The sequence below is a fragment of the Tinamus guttatus genome, unplaced genomic scaffold, assembly GCF_059628265.1.
Source record: "Tinamus guttatus ecotype Peru unplaced genomic scaffold, ASM5962826v1 Tinamus_guttatus_pri_ptg000456l, whole genome shotgun sequence".
In the NCBI taxonomy this organism is placed as follows: domain Eukaryota; kingdom Metazoa; phylum Chordata; class Aves; order Tinamiformes; family Tinamidae; genus Tinamus; species Tinamus guttatus.
The window spans coordinates 545,228-569,697 of record NW_028288990.1 but is presented as its reverse complement, the minus strand read 5'-3'; the positions used below and the strand labels follow the sequence as shown (position 1 = coordinate 569,697).

The 24,470-nt window shown below is 47.4% G+C and overlaps 1 protein-coding gene across 1 annotated transcript in view; it reads right to left on the bottom strand.

Moving 5' to 3' along the window:
- Nucleotides 1–23,675, bottom strand: part of FOXN2 (forkhead box N2) — a 32,639-nt gene extending 8,964 nt beyond the window's left edge. Inside the window, exons 1-2 of the mRNA XM_088532121.1 lie at nucleotides 23,576–23,675; nucleotides 5,055–5,605 (exon numbers count right to left, since the gene is read on the bottom strand). Of these exons, the coding sequence (XP_088388247.1) occupies nucleotides 5,055–5,591 (537 nt within the window). The 5' untranslated portion in view covers nucleotides 5,592–5,605; nucleotides 23,576–23,675. The remainder of the gene's footprint in view (nucleotides 1–5,054; nucleotides 5,606–23,575) is intronic.
- Nucleotides 23,676–24,470: the final 795 nt, after the last annotated feature.

Below are 24,470 nucleotides of genomic sequence, written 5' to 3'. Positions count from 1 at the left end.
AGCTATTGCTTCGCTACTACTCCCCCGCAAAAAAACTAGCCCACCTCTAGCTTCTTCCTTGGAGCCCTTTCAGGCTCACAGAGCAGAGAAAATCCTCCCAGCAAGCCACCACTTTACGCTGTATATCTGCTGTTTCAGGGAGCACTTTCACTTAACATCTCATGCACTGAACCGTGGGCTGCAGCCAGAAGGCTGCTGGTTGCCTCTTTTCATTCTTCTAGGCACGCATATCCATCAGCTTTTTGACCTGACATAAAATTAACACAAAAAATGCTGGCGGGCCCTGCAACAGAGACCTCATCCAGCAAACCCTGAAGCTGCACAATCCATTCAGTGTAAGGGATGACAAACTGAGCGACTTCTTTTGGTAGCTGCCTTGGATCAGATGTCATGTGAAACCGCACTGGGGCTCGAGGTTGACTCCCATGCACCGTTATTGGTGCTAAGGGCAGATTCTCAGTAAAAGTGATGATCCAGCGTCTGCGGAGTGGCTCGTGAATAAAGTCACTGTTGCACTCAGACCCGCTGATCAAAAAAACTACAAAGTGGAAAGGCAAAAGAGATTTCTAGGTAGTTCTACACACTGGTTTCTGATCAGTGCTGTGCTTTAGGAGAAAGCTGTGCATGACTGAAGCTGAAAATCCAACAAGGCACCGGTACATCCAGCTTTAACGCAAGCTGGTGGGGTTACTGCAAGCAGCTGAACCACAGTGGTCGATTCCCTGTGGAACAAGGGGGACGGTGCATGGGTCAGGCTTTGGCAGTCTGTGCTGCCAAACACAAATTAAGCTCTGCCGTTTCCCCCTGCGAAGACAAGGCTGGGATGATCAGAACCTTACACTGCCCCGGGGGTGTCTGCTGCACAGCAGTAGTGGGGAATTTTCCACCTGCCGCTGCTGTACTTGCTGAAATGTAGATGCAATGTTTATGTAACGGCTTCCAAAGCGAGCAGCCATTACGCTATATTGACTCCAGACCTTGAAACAAACTGACACTTAAAACAAATTGTCTGAGAATTTTTGTTATGATTGTCATCCTTTTTGCATCCCTCTCACACTTGACTTGCAGCATTTTATCTAGATGGATAAATAAAAACAGGGGAAAAGAAGTCTTGAAGTTTAAGCATTTAGACTTTCAAAATGACAGTAATTTTGAGGCTGCAGCATTTCTCAGGGTTGCGCGAGGGCAGCTTGGGTTGGAAACAAGATGCTCCCCATGGTCCTTTCACTCTCACATGGAGAGAGAGAAAATAAATAATTAAAAGCAACCTCCCCACAGATGCCAGGAAAAGCAGGGAGTTCTGTTAAGATCCATGACCGCAGTCCCTCGCTGTCACTGTCCGACCTCCCAAGGGTTGCAGCTGCACAGAGGGACCGGGCTGCGCGCAGGCAAGCCACGCTGCGCAGGGAGCTGCTCCTGCCTCCTCACCCCTTCTGCCACTAGCACTGACGGAAGCCAAACACTGCCCCGAGCCGGCAAGTGAAGAAAGGCCTGGAAAAGAGCAGGGACTTCCAAGGGGCTTTTCATTGCCCGTCTCCCCAGCTGAAGCTGCTGCCCACCAGGCCCCAGCACCACAGGAGCCCAGCCGAAGCCCCGTGGACACCAGCCATCCGCAGCTGCGATGAGGAGCCTCGCGAGTCCTGACCAACAGCTCATCGCGGTGACCCGAACCAAAGGGTGATATGTGCTTTAGCCGAGCAGAAATTCGACGTGCAGACACCCTGTTTCCACTGCATGAGGTGCCTGCTCTAAAGGACAGCTCAGAGCAGTTTCCCTCCAGTGCTCTTTGCCTCGTTCTACTTCATCACCATGAGTGTGATGATGAAGCATGGCCTTTGCAACCTGCCGTGCAGGAGGGCAGAGGAAGAACAGGCCTCCTCCTCCTCCGCAGCACACAAGGCCCACGTCCCCAAGAGGTCCCTGGGGATGTGCTCCCAGCCAGGCCAACAGGCACACAGAGGCCGGCCATGGAGCCCGACACTGCGGGACGCTCGAGAGGGAGGTCCCCACAATCAGGGAGGTCCCTTGCTGGTGCTGCTGCCGCCCATGCCAGGCTGGCAGCAATAGCCAGCCGGGATCAAACCGTGAATTGTGCCACAGGACAGCATGTGTGGGACATAGACCCCCTCCACACGCTGACGTTCTTCCAGCACGAGAGCCAGATCTATCCCTCAGGCTTTTTAAAGCGTGTTCCTTTACCCTAACGATAGAAAACACACTTCACTGAGGCAGCGTGCCACAAGCCACTCTCCTCCCATAAGCCCTGGGATAGAAAAGAATCGAGTAAAATAAAGTAAGAAGAAAAAAAGAAGGAAAAAGGTATCAAATCATTTAGTCACCTTCGAAAAGCAAGAGGCATCAGTAGCACAAGGTTGCAGACAGCAGCCACAGCAAAAGCTCAGAAGCTACTGTCACTCGCTGTTAAGAAGCCACATCTTAGGAGCCCTGTGGATGTCTGAGGCCTCCTAAACAAGGAGCATCAGCAAATGCCCAAACACTGACTGGTAGCTCTTAAACCATGGGAGCTTCCCAAGTGGAAACAGCTGAGCTTGAAGGACAGAGTCACTGCCTTGCACAAGGCGCCCCAAACCCCAGGCTCGCCAGTCCACGTCACTGTTCCCGCAGAGGTGCTTGTGCACGGCGGGAAGCTTCACACTGACACATGGTGCTTCTCACGCTCACCCAGCAGGGCAGGTAGGGCCTCCCCCACACAGACTCATTCATACTTGTCCAATAGCTCCGTTCAGAAGCTACAGGAATCCCACCAGCTCACGGCGTTTCAGCAGCTTCGATGAGCAGTCAAAGCAGTAACTGACAGACTACGAGATTTTCCTCTTCTCCCGAGATTCAGGGCTTCCTTCCCTAACACACCCACATGCTTCTTCCACACGTGGCTCTGCACAACCACTGCTGAACTGTACAGGCTCAGGGACCTGTTTCATTCACACGGGTGCAGATGGTAGCATGTCATTTAGAGCATTAGAGCACCTGAATCTCATTAACTCTTTGCTCTTTCAGCAGGACTCTGCTACACAGCAGCTACTGCACTTGCCACGGAATAGCAAGAAGCTAACCAAAGGTGATGGCAAACCTCAGTACATCAGCAATACCGACTGCCACTAAGCTTCCCACATACATCCAGGCTATCTACATCCAGAGGCTGTCAAACATGCCGCACACTGCATGCAATTCTGATAAAAAGCCTGTTACCATTTAAGCTGGTGTTTGAACACGTGGGTTCAGGTTGTTGAGCTTGTTTGGCACGTTTTTCAAGCTAGAGCTACCTCCTTGAGGAGCAGGATGGGAAAGCTGAAGTCCCAAGCAAAACCATTTAAGTCAGCAGAAGAAATAATTTATGTGGAAAAGAATATCCTCGAGTCAAGAGGGGGATCTTTACATACAGCTTGTGTCATAGAGACTGTACCACACACAGACATCCACCCTTGCCATAAGACCCTGCCATGTTTTAACAGAAGATAAAGCAATGCAATGGGAAAGCTGGAACTGCATTAAGTGTAAGGAATGTAAAAGCTAGGTTAGCGTTCAAGGCAACTTTCAGACTGAGAAGCATACCCCATCTCCGTGTTTTGATTCAATTTTCCTATAAGAACTGTTTTTCTTATACTAAAGCAAAGTTCTTGCTTTCTCCCTTTTTCGTTTTTTTCAGCAGATGTCAACAGTGAATGAATGAGAAAAGCTTAGGTACATATGAGTACAGAACAGGAAGGACGGTCAAATACAAACTCTGTTCATTTTGAGATACATCCTGCTAAAAATGTACCTAAGAATTCCTTGCATCCATGAGTCCATTAAAGCACTGAGAAAATCAGAATATATCTGATTTACAAATAAGTCCATGTCATCTTAGTTTGACCTTGTTTTTCCTGACAGTTACCTAAAACTGAAGTTTTTGTCTACAGTTACCATATGGACTTGGATCCAGCCTTGTAAATACAGTGTGTCTTGAAGGTAATATACCCTGGCTATGACTAAGTTTACATGCAAACTGGCAAAAACTTGCCCTGGAAATGTGCCACACTGTGTCAGCTGACACCCAAGCCTGAGAGCCATTTGGTAGCCCCACAGTCTATCTGATTTCACAGCATGATGGTAGTTAAAAGCTAAAAAAAGCAGTGAAGAGGGAACACGCCTGGAAATTTCAGCAGGTAAAAATACAGAAAACAGCAGTCAATAGGAAGTACAACACAACTCACTCAACTGCTGTTGGCTTCTGTGCAGCCCCAGCCTTTCGCATTTTTGCCTCCCTTGGCCTTGCCTCCTCTTCCTCAGTCCCGCGTGAGCATCACACGTCTCACTTGAGTTCCTGCGTGTGATTCCTGTTGAGAGCTGGCACCACAGTGGGCACAGACAGCTTGAGGAAAACACTCCTTCCACTACGGGACACAGCAACATGCTCACTATAGATGCAGCTTCCAGGGCGTAAATGGCCCTGGCAGCAGCCCTCCACCCAGCACATGCAGAGCAGCCGTTCAGGAGCTCAAGAGCCAGCCGGGTACAGCTGCACAACTGCTCCAACAACAGTCCTCCATGGGAGACACCCTAACCAACCACTCTTCCTAGTCATCAGGGAGCTCCAAAACATATAGGTGAAAAGTCACTTTTTTTTTTTTAACGGAATATAAACAAGAATCATATTTTATTTTCTTCATCCTCAAATAAACAGGTTTGTCAAAGCACAATAAAAAGATTCAGCAAAAAGATCTTCTAACACTGACATCTAACGTTGCAAGCCGAATGCCACAGCCTGACAAAACTGTAATTAAGTGTAAGCACTTACACTAACATGCTAGCCAACTTTAGAAAGGATGCGTCACAGCTAACTCCACCCTGGTCAGTACCAAATAAAAGCACAGGACAACAAAAAACTCTTCGTTATTTGTCACAAGTGGCATTTCTAAAGAATCTACAGTTGCAAATGAAGTGTCAAGTCATATGATTTCAACACACAACTACATGGGGGGGAAAAATTAAGAACATCAGCTGTCTCCCCATCAACTTCCAACGTATCACACATCCTTCCCCTTAAGGCTCACCTTGCCATGGCTTCTCTCCACCTTTCGGAAACATTTGTTCAAGGAAAGGTTGTGTCGGACAGAGTTCTTCCACCCCGTGGGCGCTGTGGCAAAGTAGGGGAAGCGCTCCAGAATCCAGCTGTAGATTTCCTTGACTGGCAAGCTCTTATTTGGAGAATGTTCAATAGCCATGTAAATGAGAAGGCTAAAGGAGTAAGGGGGTTTGGAAGTGGCTGACTTTTTCTCCGGATTCTGGTAGCAAGAAGGTGAGAAGGATGGCAAGCTATCGCCCTCAATGTCATACAAAGGGCTAACAATGGGAAGACCCTCACTTCCGAGGCTGAAGTTTGTTAGCAGGTTAGTACTTTCATGCAGCCAGTTCAAATTCGTGAGCTCGTCGTCTGTGGAATCGCTGTCCACCACGGTGGCCTTTGGCCTCCCAGCATCGACTGCATCGGGCAAACTTCCCATTCTATGGAGCTGCCTTAATCCTGCGGCTCTTTCTGCTCCTGGTGTTTCAGCTTTCTTATCCGGAGTCATTCCAGTGACTGGACCCATTTAGTTTTATTGGTCTGCAATAGATAAAACAATTAGAAATCAATGTAAACTTCAACATTTTGCTCTGTTTCAGCCCACCAAATCATGAAAACCCAACAGCAGGGCAATGCTGAACCATCCCCACATCGTACAGGCAAGGCACTATTGCTGATTGAGAGCCAGCATCCAAGAGTAACCTTATGAGCACTTGCTAACTCTCCTCAGTTTACAACCAAAGTTATGTTAATCACTTGGAAACTGCTATGTATCTTTAAATTCCAACTTAGCAATAGCTATTTTGAAGTCACCATCTAAAATAAAACTGAAAAGGAGCTTTACAGGTAGGTTTTAACCCATTCCATTCACACATGAGTTATTTAATTGTGCTCATTATATTATAAATTAACCCCATCTAGAAGTGTTTGATGTAGGTCCCCTAAAGAAGAAAAAGCTTGCAGAACTTAAACCACTGTAAAAGCAAGTTTACGATGGTCTCAGATCAAATGCAGCCATTGCACCTCTCCCCCCACCCACAGCCGCTGCTCCCCTTTCTGCCAGAGAGAGACACAGCCAACTCAACCTGCCCCTGCTCAGGTGACAAGGAGGGACACGGTCCCCTCCCTGTGGCGCGGCCACCCCAACGCGCTGTCCGCGCCGGCAGCGTCACCCTGCGCCGCGGCACTGCCCTCAGCCCTGCTCAAGGAGTCCTCACCAGCTGAGGTGGCTGCTGACCACAGGCTTCACACTCCTACCTGCACTTAAAATATTAAAAAATTATACAAACACATACATGCACACTATAATTTTACATATGTATATATCTTCAAAGTCTGGCAATCTATCCCATGGAAGAATTATGCAAACAAAAGTTGTTTTCTTGCTTGTATAGTTTTAAAAAGGGTCATGCAGCAAATTGCATTGTACTGACGGCTGTTTTTCCTGCTGATGTAACCACGTTTGAGCTTCCCTGTGCCTAGAGCACCGCACACAGCACTGCATCAGAAACACCAACAGTAAAGGCACTTTACAGTCACAGCCACTTCAACATGCTATAACTGCAAGGCCCTCCTACTATGCATGCAGTTTATCAGCAAGGCGGAAGGGGGGGGGGAAACAAAAACAAAACAAACAAAAAAATCATCTCCTTGACCCAGGATTGTAATACTATTCTGGTAGGATGCTCCAGCTCCAACTGCACAAGAGAGAGCAGACGAGGACAGTTTTCATATTGCATCTTGCCAGACAATTCCACAAAACTTATCACATGTTTTAGCAGCTTTTGCAGGACTTTCTTTCTGCAGGCACCTACAGAACTACTGGTTTAGTGGGCTTGTCTGTGCTCCTGCTAGCAGGAACATACAACATCAGGCAACCCCAGGAAAATACCTCCCACTGCAAAAAGACAGTGAAATCTCTGGGTGCTGAACAACATAACGGTGCCTCCTCCTTCAGCATGACCGTTACCAAAGATTGGTTGCTGTCACTTCTAGTGGCTTGAGCAACAAGACAGGGTTTCTGCTGCCCAAGTAGATGCTGGTGCAGGAAAAATATCAGCACACAGTTATGTGTGGTATTGTGTACATCCCATGGAACAAAACGGTGTTCGTGCCTATCGCTGCTGCACAGACAGAAGTGAAAACAGATACATTTATGAGTATGAAAAACAAATAATCCTGGAAAGCAAACAACAAAATAAAGTCAGATAAAGCCTATTGCTACCAAGATTTTATATCTGTCTAAATAATAAGATAACTAAAAATTGTCTCAAACATTATTATTGGGGTATTCTGGTCTCTAGGATATATTTATTCAAGCAAAAGTTGGGCTTTCTATTGCAAGGACAAGTTTGGAGTTATTAGCCATTTGATATTGCTCCTTTTAGAAAAGTGGAGTGCAAGGGAAATGAGGGACGGATGTGGCAGCACAAAAACAAGACGGGCTCCAGCCGAGGACCTCATCCACCTCCCACTCCCTAGCGGAGGCCAGGGTGAGAGCCTGGTAGCATGAGTGGGTGGTAGGGTGGTGCAGGGTGGCTGCAGGGCGGTAGCATGAGGACAACTGCAGCCGGACACACATCCCGCTGCCTCCAGCTGCCAGGACACAGCTCCTCCTGCTGCAGGACGTGCATGGGGCTCCCTGTCAGCAAATTCTTCTCCTTTCTTCATCCGTTTCTCTTCTTCGACAGCTATTCTGAAGGCTTCCTGGTCATTTCTGATCCCTCTCTCCGGGGACTACCTGATTCAGGGCAACGGAAGACCACGACGCAACAGCAGGGGACAGGCTACCTGGCTGTGCCCAGCAAGCTGTGGAGCAATCTCTCCATGTTATTCCGTGGAGAAAATCAAAATCTTCTGAAGATTTTCAAAGACATAAACCCACCGCTCCTGCTCCATGAGCGGAATTGCCACAGCAGAACACGAAATGGAAGGGAAACTTGTCCTCCATGAAGCAGGCAACGGTACCATGGCCTGCGCTGCAGCAGAAACCTTCCCAAGAGCAGGAGGGCAGAAACCTTCCTGAGAGCAAAAGAGTCATTCCCTAAGATCTCACCTCAAGCACAGCTGTTTGGGCAATCTGACCTTCTTTGTAACAACATCTGTACCTCTGCTTCCCAGCACTGGTGCTGGAAATCACTCCAAATTTGCTATTTACGTGCAGGAACTGGCAGGATTTAACTACTAGCTCCGTCCCTGAAAAATTTAAAGCAAACTGAACTGCCCAAATAGCTTGTCAAAAATAACTTTGCCCCACAGTTTACTCTTCCCTCAAGCCATCAGAATAGATTTACACTGGCAGCCAGTGAATGCTGGCTTTCAACGGAGCAATTTATACATATGTCTCAACTATTTACCTTTTGAATCCTTTCTTAAGTCAACAAACAAACAAGGAAAAGGCTAGTGATATAATTGGTGAAGGGGGAGAAACCCCAACCCTGCCGCAGTGTGGGCTGCACCGTGTTCTCCCTGCTGTGCAGGTCACGTCCTTGCTCCACTCCTGCAGGGCAGCTCTGGGCCGGCCGCGCCACGCGGCAGCACAGCATCAGCTATAGGACGTGGTTCCCATTACGGGGAAGACCCCTTTGCAAATCCCCAGCCAGGAGAGCAGGCCGCGAGCTCGCATGCTTCCACACGGACACATTTTAGGCTGTTGCACTCCCTTTGTGAAGCTGAGGTAATAAAATCTGGCTTGTAACACAAATATGAGCTTGACACTCCTCAAGTCTTTTCAGAGGTAAAGAGGGAAGGAAAACATCAGCCTAATTAAACTGTCTTTTAACATCGGGTGGACACTGTGGTGTCAAGATGCTGTTTGTTTGCAAGCTATTATGCGTTTGCAGAGAGTTAATTAGAATAATTAACTCCCTCTTCAAAAAGAAAACCATTTGCAAGCAGTGTACTTAGAGTGGCAAAAGCCTGTCTTGCTCAATAAGAGCATTACCAAAAGTTATGTATATGATTCACATTATCTTCCCAGTTTGTCACCTCACACATCCACCCCATGGACACATCAGCAGAATTGAAAATACTTTTTAAAACATTATCAAGGCTATTAGGCATGGTCTAATAAATAGGAAAAAAAATACAGTTCCTAACTGCACTTAGGAACTAACTACTGCAATTTAGACCAATTTTCATTGGTCTAAATGAAATTCTGCATCAAGCTTCAACAAAATATGCAAAAGGAAAAGTTGTTTCTAACAAAATCATTGCTTAGAACAGACCACATCGAAGCTCTCTGCTGAACCACCTGTCTGTGACGGTCCTTAATGTTCTGCATCTTATTCGCATTACTGCAATGGAGTGAAGTGGTTCTCCAGTCTCAGCCCCAACCCAGTAATGTACTTTACTGCATAAGATTCTGCACTTGATTTTCTTTGTTTCAGAGCAGAGTGTTCTAAGCTTTAACTCTGCCTGTTTTTCTACGGTCTGCTACTGCATCTGCCTGGGAAACAACTGATGTCAGCAGCCTTCCCACCGCAAAGAATTGCAAACTATCCAAAGCTCCCCCTTTCACCAGGAGAGGATAATCTCGGGACTCCACAGAGGAGTTCGCTCACTACAAGACAAAATTCTTTGCACCTCCTCAGCTCTCAAGCACCCAAGGACCACAACGACTACAGGAATTACTTTAATTCAACTGGTCGAGCGCTGCTCTCTCTGCAGCGGCGCTGCTGCTGGAGTGCATTTGAAGGGACACAAGTGGTTGGTTCAACTCACACGTGCTTCCTAGAGCACTCATCAATCACGGCCACTTAGTGGCATGGGAAATTCACTATATATTTCTCTACATATGTATTCTGCTAGCCTGTGAGCATATGGAACAATATAAACATAGCCTATAAATTGTAACTTCCGCGCTCATCCTCTGCAGGGACTTTACAGTAACATTTTATGCCAAGGTGCCATGACTGACCAAAGCAACCTTTGCTATGAGCTAAAAGGTCTTGTGGACAGGGATGGCCAGAGGACGAACAACGAGAGCAGAGCGTGAGGGAAGGAAAGGCCATATACATGTTCCACCAGTATGGACACTGCAATAAAACTGTGCAGGTTTGGACCTCCAGATTCGTTGTTTCTTGCTCTTATCCATTAGAGTGGTCTTACTGCCACCCCCTCTGCCTCTTGAACTACCTCTGTGCTAGAAAAAACGGCAGGACAGGAGGCATCTGCTGAAGAGGAGAGACACTCTCCATCTCCCCACCCTCCTGTCATCCCCAAGCCCATCTTGCCAAAGGAGGAGGACAGACGACAACCATTCAACTGACCTCTCTGGCTGGCATTTCGCATGCCCAGAAACTCACTGCAATTCCCGCAGTGACAGCCCCAACCCTGGAAGCAGCACCAGGATGCAATCTCCAGCCTCCTACATCCAAAAATAAAACAAACCATCTGCTCTCTTGCTTTAAGCACAGGTCTGAAAACGTGCAAGTTTCCACTGACTGGGTCCTACTAGCTTTGCCCTATCAATAAGTACACAGTAAAGCAAGCATGTTGTGATTAACATTAACATTTGCAACTGAGAGCTGCAGCCTAAGGCACCTGCACCCTGAGGAGTTCAAGTATCCACCTTCTGTATGCACCTCAGGGGGAAAAAAAGCCAATCAAAACACCTACTCCTCAAACACAGAACACTACAGGGGACGTAAACATTACTTTGTGATATAATCATGTACAGAGATCTATGGTAAGAAGGTTAAAAGTTAATCAAGACTGTTTGAATAGAAGTTAGGAAGCCTCAGAAACAAGGCAAGAGAGACAACTTTCCTTCTAATATCTTTGTGATTCTTGTATCACACAAGAGCTCATGGAAGAGCTGGGAACAGGCCTCAGTTGTAGTAAATATGAGTCCAGCATCTGCAGCCTTGTTATGTCTCCTTTCTGTGGGACTTTTCCACTACCCAAACACAGAGGCAGAGTCCAAAGGGCAGATTACGGCTGGTTTAGAGAGGCATTAAGACATCAGAGGGCGATATTCGGTGTCACAAGACAAACCACACACTGCTCTTACCTCAGGAAACCAAGCCAATATTGTCCAGTACTTACTAGTTCACTAGAAACCGAAGAAATAAGGTGAGCTCACATTACACACTGCGCACCAAATTTCAGCTATGAGCACACAAGCAGCTATCAATCCCCCTGAAAATTATGCCCAGGAACAAGGTTCTTGCAAGGTAGACTAAAAAGTTACACAGGCACAACCTCATGATTTTGTTTCCAGTATTTTCGCCCAAAATACAGAAATTGGAATTGTTTCTCCAATATATTTTGATTTGCATGTAAAATGTGATGTTTTGCTAAAGGCAAGGTGAATAAATTTTCCTCTGAACTAATATTAGTCTATTACTAACACTAGTCTATTATCTCTGTTAAATCTTCCATAGACGAAACACACACACACACACATCTAGAAATGCAGCACCATCTGGCTAGGAATAGTTGCTGCTCTGAAGTAACAGGATATGAATTGCCTTTTTTCCTGTAAGAAAGAAAAAAAAAAGCCAAACAGCAATACAAAAATAAAGGCTTGGAGAAGATGGTAGTTTTTGCCATCTTTTTTCTAATTTCATAGAAATTTAAGTTTGGGAGAGGCTGCGAGTTCTTCAGAATAGTAGATAAAATCTGTAGTTAAAGCAGGTTTGTGCATCCCTACGTGACACTACTACAACTTCACTTTGATTAAAGATGTTGAGCCCTGCTACACTCTACCACATAAAGGAATAACCTGGGAGTGTTTTATGAAAACAAAGCTCCGGTACTTTAAGCCAACTGTTTAATAAAACAGGAATTCAGCCTATACTTGCACAGGGGCCCCATGCTTGCTCGTGGGAGAGTTTTCTCCCCCTTTACTGAGGGAGGCCCTTAGAGAGGCAGCACAAAGCAAGGCAAGAGGCACAAAGCAAGGGGAGAAGACAGGGTGGAAATTCCCCATCCTGGCCTTGGTGACACAGCAAGAAGCCACACTGACCCAGGACATGTCACAGGGCCACCAGCAAGGCTGTTATCTTCCATATATTGTTTGCTAATGGATCTTCAGGAGCTAGGCTCTAACCTGGACCAACGTGAAGGCAGCAGTTTCTGTCACTTACTGGTGCAAGCGCCAGGATTTGCAGGGTTTCCCAAGTGCAGTGAAGCTGCTGTTACAAGAAGTCCATCCCTTAGTCTGTAGCTGACTTGCCACACGTCCTAGTGAGGAAGTCCTCAAACTGATACCCAGCCCGAAGCACCATTTTGCCAGCAGGCTGTTCCTGAGGATGCCTCAGCTCCGGCAGAAGCCAGGTCCATGGCAACAGGCTGTATGAAGTATCTCCGGCCCCCCAAAGATGGCATTATTACCCGCTCCAAAACTCACCCAAGTCATCTCGCCGGGTAACGCCCTACCATTATAAGGAATACAAAGCTTTATTTAAAAACCACAAACCCAGAACACACTGCAGTTTATTTTGTGCCTAGTTACTGTGCTGCTGGCGCTGCGATTTGCCCAGCCTTTCCTTCCCACAGGACTACACGATTGCACTCGCTGTGCAGCAGCATCCAACGTAAAGGTGCCACAGAGCAACCACCGGGAGCGGGACAGCTCAGGCTAGGGCAGCCTTCTCCAGAACTACACAGACATTTCTATTTCTGTAGGACAACCAGGTCACCTAAACCAGCGTATTTGGGAAATCACAAAACTCAGTAACAGGACACCAATTCCTTCAGAGACTAAAAAATACAATGTCTTGTCCAGTGGTGATAAGGAAGAAATAATTTTAACCCAGGAGAAGAGATTTTTTAACCCTATTGTAACTGTGGCAAATGAGAGCACATTTGTAACTGTGCTCTGCAGCAAGCTCAGTGCACGCACCCTCGGTTATAGAGCAGCAATATCTGTGTGGTCTACGTATAAGTTTTTACCAATATATTTAAGCTCTGTGAGAGTATTAAACAACATTTTAAAAAAATCTTAAACAAACAAAAAAATTGGCATGCAAGCAGCTATGCTAATTTTAAATTCATTTGTTGTTTTTGCTTATTTCTGTGCATTTACAAGAAGCGTACCTACATCAGGGATTATGCTTACACATGAGCATATACACAGTGCCATTGAAACGGCACAGGAATTTCACATATAACTGACTGCCGCTGCTCACATGGGCAAGTTCACAATGAACTTCCAGGTCCGCATGCCTGCAGCCTAGCGGCAAGTAAAAATCTGCACGCACGAAAGGGAACAGCAACAAAAATCCTGGTACAACTAATGAGAAGCCAGCAGCAAAAAGTTGAGCACACCAAGACCACGGCACCCATGCAGCCAGGGGCACCGAATGGCCGGCAGCGGCCCCTGCTCCCGCACCGCGATGTTCCTGCTCCTCGCTTTGTCACGGGCCCCATCCTGCCTGCCCGTGCACCAGAGCTGCTTTTCAGAGGGCAGGTTGGATTTAAATTCCAAAAGCGCCGCGAAAGGGCCAGATTTGATTACAATGCTATGTGATGTCACGTATCCAGGACAACTGCGGCACTATGGTCTGCGGGGGACAAAGCCGCCTCCTGGGCATGGATTTCGGCAGGGAGGTGGGCGATGCTCCACTCCCCTCCTTCTGCCAGCCAAACGCAGAGGGAAACTGAATACACAAACCAGAGAAATGCTCACTTGCAGGGCTAAGACAGAGCTTATTAAAATCAGGCTGATGAACAGAGACTCCAGAAACCTGTTGGCTTATACATCTCTTTTTGACCTGGGTATGCATAAGGCTCCACGGAGAAGACAGGGTTTTGGGGTATTCAACAAAATATTTTCAAGCTTCCCTCATTTTTAATGACCCTTTAATGCTGATACTCTCCCAAATCCAGTGATCTAATTAGGGGACAGAGAAAAAAAAATAAAGAAAACTGGTGAAAAGATCCAGTATCAGGAAAAGGTAAAACTACTCTGCAAAATTTAGAAAGGGAAAAGAATAAAAACTTACCATAGCTGGGGGCAGTACAGGGAAGAAGGCATGACAGACTTCATTTAGTTTTGTGATTTATATGAAAGCAATTTTTTATTATTTTATTAAACAAACACACACACAAGAGCATTTCTGTGATTAAAATAAATAAATTCCATAAAAATGATAGTAAGACTTCAATATGACAGGACAATAATCCAGATTCTGTGCAGATGGGCCTTTAATGTTTTGTCCCAGAAACTTTGAGACATTTATTACAGTTCTGTCCACAAAAAATTTAAAAACGTGAAATGCTTCCAAAGACATCAGTCAGTTTTGGACCCAGTGCCTCGTGCCTCAGATTTAAAACATTCACATTAAAATAGTTTGAATATAATACAACTATTATATTTAATAGAAAAAAAAAGGGAAGAGAGCAACAGCAAAACCTAAAATATATATTTTTAAATCCTGCTGTTTCTGGAGAAAACAAAAAAAAAATTAAAAAAGCAGGAGTGTTTTTAAGAAAAATCCTTTAATGCCAATAGTAGCTTTTCAAAAGGTACCTTCAAGTCCTACTTCCTAAATTTAGTAGAGCACTTGCTAAGCAAAATAAAGAGAATGTAAACCACTGATATGTTCACAATGGATCCATCTGAGCACATGCCTTGCGAAATAATTCTGATGCTAATTTCAAGATAACTGACACACGTCCCTTCCATCCTCTAGAAACAGAAGTGAATATTCTTATTGCTACATTTCAGATGGTGTCACTAACAATTATCAACATTATAAAACATAATACTACCTTTTTTCTTACAGCTTTTCTGCATTCCTCAGCATTAAAATAACAGGACTCCCGAGTTTCAGCTGAAAACCAAAAATCTGAAGCGACCCTGTGCAAGATTTAAGAGCAACATCAAAGCTATAACCCAGCTACTGCATTACAAGTCTAACTCTGTGAAACCACACGGCTTTCATTGATTTCTGTTTTCAAGCTACTATTACTCAAGTATTCCTTACAGCCCACATTTTGATCACAGCTTTTCAAGACTCTCTGGTGCCCATTGAGGACACACACTCAGGCTTCTGCCTTGACGTGTGCTTCATTTTCTTACCAATGCTATCCTGAAAGCTCCATAGGCAGGATGCTAAAACATCAGCATCCATATGTGCTGAGACACGCCAAATAGAGGAGTAGTACCCACTCATTTTACTACATAAATTACTTTATATCAGAGTAAACTCATTATTCATAAGGACTGCTGCATAAAAATATCTTTTCTACTCTACAGTATCCACACAATGCAATGACTGGGCCAGCCAGGTTTCTTGCTTAGCAAAATTGTCCAGTTTTCCATGCAGAGTCCTTTACTTTAAAAGCATGTCTTCAAATGAAATCCTACAGAGGATGAAAAGGTAGCTGTGCTAACAAAGCTAAACTTTGAAAACACAAGATGATATTTGACACTTAAGAGCGTGTTCGAAAGTCCAGACGTGCAGTAGTTTGTACTTTGACTAGTCAACATTCCCCAAACAATCCATTTTGCTGATAACCTGTCTGGCAATTCTGGCTCCCAGACTGGAGGCTGAGGGTTGGGTAATTACTGCAGGGGGTTGTCAACAGTCGTCCCAGCTCCCACCCAAACAGCTTTATTCTGTGCACGCTTTTCAGTCATTAAGTCCTCCTTAAAAATGGAAATAACCTTTCAGGCAACTGCAAGGAAGTCTCTGCAGAGAGATGCCACGACGCCAGTCAAAGACACATCAGCCTGTGCGCACAGACCCGGAGCCCTCGGACCTTACCTCACCCAGCGCTACAGCACTGTATTTCAAGAATTGATCCACTGTTAAGTCCAAACAAGCTGCATTAGCCAGTTTGGACTAGAACTGTCACCTGCACAAGTACACTCAAGCACATCACATTAGGATACTCCACCAGGAGAGACAAGGGGAAAACAAGGCTGTCACTAGCCCAGCTGATACTCTATAGTCTTCACACAGGATACAGAAGGAAAGAAAATTTCTGCAACAAGAATAGTTTCAAAAAGGGGTGCCTAACATACCCTTAGCTTTGAAGAAACAAATAAATAAAATATAACAAAAGAGAAATCATAGAATCATAGAATCATAGAATGCTTAGGGTTGGAAGGGACCTCTAGAGATCATCTAGTCCAACCCCCCTGCATACACAGGGACACCTAGAGCACGTGGCACAGGACTGCATCCAAGCGGGTTTTGAAGATCTCCAGAGAAGGAGACTCCAGAACCTCTCTGGGCAGCCTGTTCCAGTGCTCTGTCACCCTCACTGTTAAGAAATTTTTCCTTAAGTTCCTATGGAATTTTTGGTGTTTCAGTTTCCGGCCATTTCCTCTAGTCCTATCAGTGGCCACCACTGAAAAGAGACCATCACCGTCCTCTGCACTCCCTCCCTTGAGGTACTTATACACACTGATTAGATCCCCTCCAAGCCTTCTCTTCTCCAGGCTGAACAGGCCCAGCTCCCTCAGCCTCTCCTCATAGGGCAGATGTTCCAGGCCCCTGATCATCCTTGTAGCCCTGCGCTGGACTCTCTCCAGCAGCTCCACATCCCTCTTGTACTGTGGAGCCCAGAACTGGACACAATACTCCAGATGCGGCCTCACCAGGGCTGAGTAGAGGGGCAGGATCACCTCCCTCCACCTGCTGGAGACGCTCTTCTTAATGCACCCCAGGATTCCATTGGCCTTCTTGGCCACGAGGGCACACTGCTGCCTCCTGGTCAACTTGTCGTCCACCATGACACCCAGGTCTTTCTCTGCAGAGCTGCTTTCCAGAAGGTCAGTCCCCAGCCTGTACTGGTGTCTGGGGTTATTCCTCCCCAGGTGCAGGACCTTGCACTTGGCCTTGTTGAATTGCATGAGGTTTTTCACCGCCCAGTTGTCCAGTCTGTCCACGTCCCTCTGGATGGCAGCGCAGCCCTCTGGGGTATCAGCTACTCCTCCCAGTTTGGTATCATCAGCAAACTTGCTGAGGGAGCACTCTGTGCCTTCATCCAGGTCATTGATGAATAAATTGAACAGGACTGGACCAAGGACTGACCCCTGGGGGACCCCGCTAGCTACAGGCCTCCAACTAGACTCTGCACCGCTGATCACCACTCTCTGGGCCCTGCCATCCAGCCAGTTCCTAATCCACCTCACTGTCCACTCATCTATCCCACACTTCCGGAGCTTGCCCAGGAGGATGTTGTGAGGGACGATGTCAAAAGCCTTGCTGAAGTCGAGATAGACGACATCCACCGCTCTCCCCTCGTCTATCCAGCTGGTCATTTCATCATAGAAGGCTATCAGGTTAGTCAAGCATGATTTCCCCTTGGTGAATCCATGCTGACTACTCTTGAGCACCTTCTTGTCCTCCATGTGCCTGGAGACAACAGCCAGTATGAGCCGTTCCATCACTTTTCCGGGGACGGAGGTGAGGCTGACTGGCCTGTAGTTGCCTGGGTCCTCCTTCTTGCCTTTTTTGAAGACTGGCGTGACATTGGCCTTCTTCCAGTCTTCCGGCACCTCCCCCGTTCTCCAGGATCTTTCAAAGATGATGAAGAGCGGCTTAGCTATGGCATCTGCCAGCTCACGCAGCACTCTGGGGTGCATCCCATCAGGGCCCATGGATTTGTGGGTATCGAGGTTCCTTAGGTGCTCTCTGACCCAATCTTCCTCTACCCAGGGCAAGTCTTCCTCTCCACCAGCTTCTTCTCTTGTCTCTAGGGCCTGGGGCTCTAAAGGGCTGCCCTTGGTAAACACCGAAGCAAAGAAGGCATTCAGCAACTCTGCTTTTTCTGTGTTATTTGTAACCAGGGTGCCCATCCCGTCCACCAGCGGACCCACATTTTCCCTGATCTTCCTTTTGCTGTTAATGTATTTGAAGAATTTTTTTTTTGTTATTTTTAACGTCCCTTGCCAGCTTGCCTTCCAGACGTGCCTTAGCTTTCCTTGTCGCATCTCTGCACTCCCTGACTATGTTCCTGTATTTCTCCCATGGGACCTGTCCTTTTTTCCACATTCTGTATACCGCTGCCTTCTGCTTGAGCATTGCCACAAGCTCCCGGCTCATCCACGCAGGTCGCCTGCCCCCTCTGCCTGCCTTCCTACACACAGGGATGCACTGTTGCTGGGCGTGAAGGAAGTGCCGCTTGAAAACTAACCAGCTCTCTTGGGCCCCCCTGCCTTCTAGAGCTCTAGCCCATGGGATTCTACCGAGGAGGTCTCTGAAGAGGCTAAAGTTGGCCCTCCTGAAGTCCATCGTCGCAAGGCTACTTACAGCCCTGCCTCCTCCTCGTTGAATCCTGAATTCCACCAACTCATGGTCACTGCAGCCGAGGCTACCCCCCACCTTCACATCTCCTACTAGGCCTAATAGGACCTCGTGCTATTTGATAGCACGAGGTCCAGTAGCCCACCTCTCCTCGTCGGCTCCTCCACAACCTGCGTCAAAAAGTTATCGTCGACGCTCTGCAGGAACCTCCAGGACTGCTTATGCCTGGCTGTGTTATCCTCCCAGTTGATGTCGGGGTAGTTGAAGTCCCCCATGAGAACCAGGGCCTGTGACCGTGAGGCAATATCCAGCTGCAATAGCTCTGAAGTTTAGACCCTTGAGATTTCTGGTAGGTTAAAACTGAATATAATAGAAAAAAAAGCAAAAAATCCATGTAACGATTTATGGCATAAATCTTCTTACATATGCAAATTCCATGCTTCCTTAAAATGATCCTTGTACCTAAACAATCACTCGGTAACACGGATATCTCTGTCCTAAACGCAAGAGCTCGCCCTCCCAAGTTACTAACTTGACAGATCTGCAGGCACTAGGCGCGAAGGAGCACTCAGCGGCATCTTTCAGAAGAATTCCTTCTCATGTTCGTACTTCTGAAGCTGCAACTCTTTAAAAGAAGGAAACAAATACCCAGAGGTCATAAGGATCCAGCATCAGACAGCAGTTCTGCTGGACCGAGTAATTTACTACCTAAGCATGGGCAAACTGTCTCCCACTTGTTGACTCGAATTGTATTTTGCAAGCACCCCGAGACATCACTTTATACTTTTACCTAACATGGTAAGGGAGAGTAAGAAAGGTTCGCATCCATAATGTGCACTCAGAACATTAGGCTGAAAAGTACATCTAATATGACAAGGAATGAATAAACACATATATCACACAAAGGCCAGCTAAATAAAGTGTTTCAGATATTTCTTGTTTTCTTTATGAATTTGTTTTTGGGGAGCCAAGGACGCTTTTGTTATCTGCAAAAAGACACTATATCCCAAGAAATAAGACAGCAACACAACTAATTCTTTAACTTGTTATACTGGGATATGGACTGGGTTTACAGTTTGCAAGTGCACACTTGCCTCAAGACAAAGCAATGCGCTTAAATGAGTCACTGAGTGCCAATGACAGCACAATTTCTGCACAGGAAGTTACACAACACAGTTTTCAAGCAGGGAGGCACAAGGGGTAGGCTGCATACTTGCTCAGTCTTCCTATTTCCCTCAAAAGCAGCAAAGTGATTGTAGCTAACACAGAAACACCTTCTGTACCAGCTTATGCATAATATATCTCATTACATGAGAGGGAGAACAGCAGCAACAGCAAGCTCAAGGACCCAAGCAAGGAAACGGACCAAATCTACACCTGTGCTAAAAGGCAGTAAGAGTACACTGCTCCACCCAAAGAGCTCATCACCAGTCTGCCCGATTCCCCCAATAAATACCAACTCCTTTTAACCTCAACAGCAAGCAGCCAAGGAATGGGGATGGAGGCAGAAGGTGACGTTATAACCCCAGTGAAAGGGCACACACAATTCTACTGTTTTCATGGGAACCAACACTTCAACAAGAGATGCATAAGTATCTAATTAGTTTAAACTAAACTCACATAAGAGTACCTCAACCAAATTACCCTGTCTATCAAGAGTTTGCTTTTATTCAGCATGTCAGGTTTTCAAGCCAACCTAGTTGAGCAAGCAGAGCCTGCATTTAATAAAGATGGTAATAAAAAATAAATAAATAAATAAAAAGCTTTGCCTGCCCCTATGCCACTCTATTATTTCCCAGCCATGACACGTCTGTCCAGCAGTCCTGGTGTTAGCTTGATGGGTCTGTGGCACATCCCTGTATCTGCAAGGCATTGAACTGGCACGTTCTTACACCAAGACAGTTGTTGGTGATGCTGGCACCTTCCACCACCAGCTCCCCCAAGGAAATGAGAAGGCTCTGCAAGAAGAAGCCTTGGGCAGCTGAAGCTGCTGAATTAACGCACTCCTTGGTTGGCATCCCTTATGAACCCAACACATTTTAATTCTGAGCTAGCCAAGCCCTGCACAGCTCCTCCAGTAGAGCTGAGACTGCGGCACTTGAAGGGATCACAATTTCATCCTCTGGCCAAGATCACAACAAGAAGGACATCAGATAATAAAGAGAGCAACGAAGCTTTATTCCAGCAGAATGCCCAAGAGCACTTGTAACTGCATGCCTGAAGGGTAGGGGTTCGGTGCCTCTAGCTCCCCAAATCCCTCTGCTCCCGAAAGGCGCTCTGCAACTAGAACCAACTCAGCTCCTTCATCACACCCTGCAAGCGTAAACACTGCAGCTCAGTTTAGAGATGTATGAAAAGGGGGGGCGGGGGGGGGGGGGGAGGGGAAGATGAAAACCAAACCAGAACACCGCTCTATGTACTTCAGGCAGGTCAGATACATGAAGTGAAAATTGCCACCTCCTCCCTTCACCTGTGAAACTCTGGGAATACCTTGACAGGGGATTTAAATCTGCACAGGCAACAACTACCTCCCAAAAAAGCAATTCTTCCCTTCTCACTGCCTTGGCTGCTCATTTGTACCCTTACACAGATGGACATCGGCGCAGACGTTAGTGTAGAGAACTGGAGCTGAAAAAAGCAGAGGTGGGTTAAACACAAAAGTATCTATAACTTGCTCCCGCCTCATTTGTGGAGCGGCCATGCTGGGAGGAGAGCAAGGTGAGAGGAGATGAGTCAGGGACGCTACTCGGGTGACACCATAAGTTTGAAGACTAAGTCAGGCTCCCGCGTGAGACACCACAGCGGGGACATGGCTCCTACCCTGTGTGCCGACAGGCACAGGCTGCCCTGCCCGCTGTCCTGCCACTCCTCCCAGGGACAGCAGCCAGCAGCAGAGCACACGACACTTTCCCCCAGTCCCCCACTGCACGCTCAGATGGCTCCAGGATGTTGATATTACTAATAGACAAGCAGTACTTATTAAGAAACATGCCACCTAGAAATCACTTGCGACAACTCACTGCTCTGCCCCACACGCAGCACAGGAGAACTGGCATATCCTGTGCAGCACCTTTTGGGTAGGCATATGAAAGCTCTTCCCAACACCAGAGGCAGCGGGATACACGTTGGGCCCAAGCAGGAGCCTTGGTGCTGCAGCAGCAGGAGGCCCAGGTCAAAAATAACAGACATGGCCTTCCAGCTAAGTTCTTTAGCTCAATATACATTAATTGCTCCCATCTCTCAGCTCAGAGATGACTTTTTGCAGCTGTCTCAGAGCTTGGGAGGAAAAAAATACTGGGTGTTTTCCATCATATAATAACACCAGTCTAATTTATCTTGCATCACACCAGACTGACAAAGGGAAGGGGAAAAAATACCTTAAAACAATAAAATAGTTGATTTAAATGATTCATGTACGAGTATATTACAGCCTAACCATTACTGAAGTCCATTTAAACACGGGTCCATCAATAACAGGTTTTAGGGTATATATTATAAAAAAACATGACTTACTGAGATACCAAATCTCAGCAGAAAGCGTTTGTGAGGCTTCTACACAATTCCAAATAGTATGAGAGTATGTTTTACCCTAAACACTGAGAATTTAAGTTAGTCTGAAGTATCTGAAGTGATTTAACCTAAAGCATTCAACTTTGCAAGTTCTAAAGGTTAAGAGAACTGGCACAGCTCAGTTACTTTGGGACATGCAGTGGACGTGCAGAAGAAAAATTAAAAGGCACCTGAAACTGCTGTTGTTCCCAGTTACCTGCCTGAATCCTCCTGATGGACACTGCAGAATCAAGGCATGACTTACTCTGTCACTACACTCCATAAAAATATTTTTTTTAAAAAAAAGTTTGTTTGTTTTTAGCAAAAAAAGACCAAACAGCACAGAAAATGAAGATGCAACATTATTTTGATAGTATTTACACTCATACCCCCTCCAGAATAAGGATTTTGAAGAACAGCTAAAAGATGGCAGATAATTCTAATTGGTTAGACAAAAGAAAAAAAAATAAAAATAATGGAATAATTTCATATCTCACACATCACTGTTTGAAGCTACTTTTTTTCCTACTACTTCAAGGACCCAGCACTAAACTTGCGCCAAACCAGAGGTCGGGTTATCTTCATAGTCTCCAAGTAAGACAGAATTCCATGTTTTTAGCTATTAATTTATGCTTTGCATAAAGTGATCACACACTAATTTATACTAATTTATGCTTTTCATAAAATGATCACACATCCCTTGCCAGTTGCCAAGGTGGGGCGGCAAGTTCAGTGGGGTTTATTTGGCCCTGCTCAAGACTACTCGTTATCTCTGCTCTCTACTGCCATTACTCTTGTTCTTACTAGGCAGCCCCCAAGCCACCGAGGTGCCCAACGCACCCACCTCGGGACAAGAAAACTCCACACTGGAGTGCACAAACTCCACGCGGAGTTAGGACCTAACGAAAGGGTTTTACCTTTTAAAAGCTGGTTATATAACCCCTATGTATGTACAGTCTTATCGCATCCTCCCCGCGTTCTTGCTGTTTCGCGAGGGTGCCTAGCGCGATTCCGGCACCGCGGAAGGGCAGCACCACCGAGGCCGCCACACGCTCATCTCCGCGACCCGCCAGGGGGTTATTCCTCTCAGAACTCGTGAAAATAGTGGGGGGGAGGGGCAATAAAAATAAAACGAGAATGAACAGAGAAGGCGAGCGGGCCGCCGCGCGCGGCCCGGCCAGGTGCCGCCATGAGCCGCCCGCCGCGCTCCTTCCCCCGCCCGCGGCGCACAATGGCCGGCGCCGCCTCCCGGCCGCGGCCGCCCCGCTCCCGGCGGCGGCGGGGGGCGCCATTTCGCGGGGATCCCGCCGGGGACCCCGGCCCCGCAGGGACGCCGCGCGGCCGCCGCACACTGCCACTCCTGCCCCTTTAGAAGGAAGCAAATTCCAATACAATAGAACAACACGCGGCGGAAAGCCCGGCGCGCACTCACACGCATTGTCCCTCACCCGCTCCGGCGGAGCCCGACACCCAGCGCGCGCCTCCCCCTTCTCTTTGACACATTTCAACCCCCGTGTCCCCCTTCCTCCTCCTCCTCGCCGCCCACGCGAGGAGGCAACGCGGCGCCTTGACCCCTCTCCCCCCTCCCCCCATCCGTCCGCGTCCCCGGCGGGAAGCGCTCAAGCAGCGCCGCACGTTCCGCCCCCGCTCACAGCGGTGCTTTTTTCCTTTTTTTTTTTTTTCCGCTAAAAAATGGTAATGATGATGGTAAAGCTAAGGCGGCGGCGCGGCCGGCCGCCCGCTCGCCACTCACCGCGCTCATGAAGCCGTGCGGCCGCGGCGCGCACAATATGGCAGCGGGGGGATGTGTCAGGGCGCAGCAGCTGCTGCTCCCTGCGCAGCGGCGGCGGCGGTACCTCCCTCCCCGCCTCCCCATAGCAACGAGGCGCCCAAGCCGCCAACCCTCCTCCCCCCGCGGCCTCTCCGCCCTCCACCGCCCCGGTTCGGCCCCGCAGCGGCGGGAAGGAGCCGCCCTCGTCCCATGGCCGTGGGAGCTGGGACGTGCCCCGCTGCGGGGCTCGGCCACGCTGCGTGGGAGCCTTTACCCTGTCCCGCTGTGGCGCCATGGCCACCGTGGGGCCTGGGACACCATCCCTGTGCGGGCCAGGTCATGCTGCTGTGGGACCTGCGGCCCTGTCCTGCCATGGGGTCCACTCTGTCCTGCCGTGGGGCCTATAGCTCATTCCCCCATGGGGCTTAAGCCTTCCCCATATGGGGCTCGGGACACTCTTGGGGCCCAGGCTGTCCTGCCATGGAAGCAGTTTGTGAGCGTCCCTGGTGCCCTTCAGCACGTGATGCCAGGCGAGCCCCTTCCTGGAAAAGCTCTATCTGATCAGAGACAAGCTGCCCACGGAGCACACGCCACTGTACCTTGGAGTGCCAAAACCCCGGGGAACCCAGGGGTCCTGGGCTGGCAAGTCTGGGATACCAACCTGCTGGAAAAAAAATATATATTTCCAGTAAAGTCACATAGCATTTTCCAAAAAGTACAGAAACAGCACATTTAAAAATGTAAATCCTCTTTCAAGTTTTACTTCTCTTTTCCCTCCCTTTGCAGATCCACAATTGCCTAACTATGTAGTTATTTGTATTTTGTCTATTTTCCCTAAAGAACATTTTTCACAACATGAAGGACTTTCTTTCCCAAG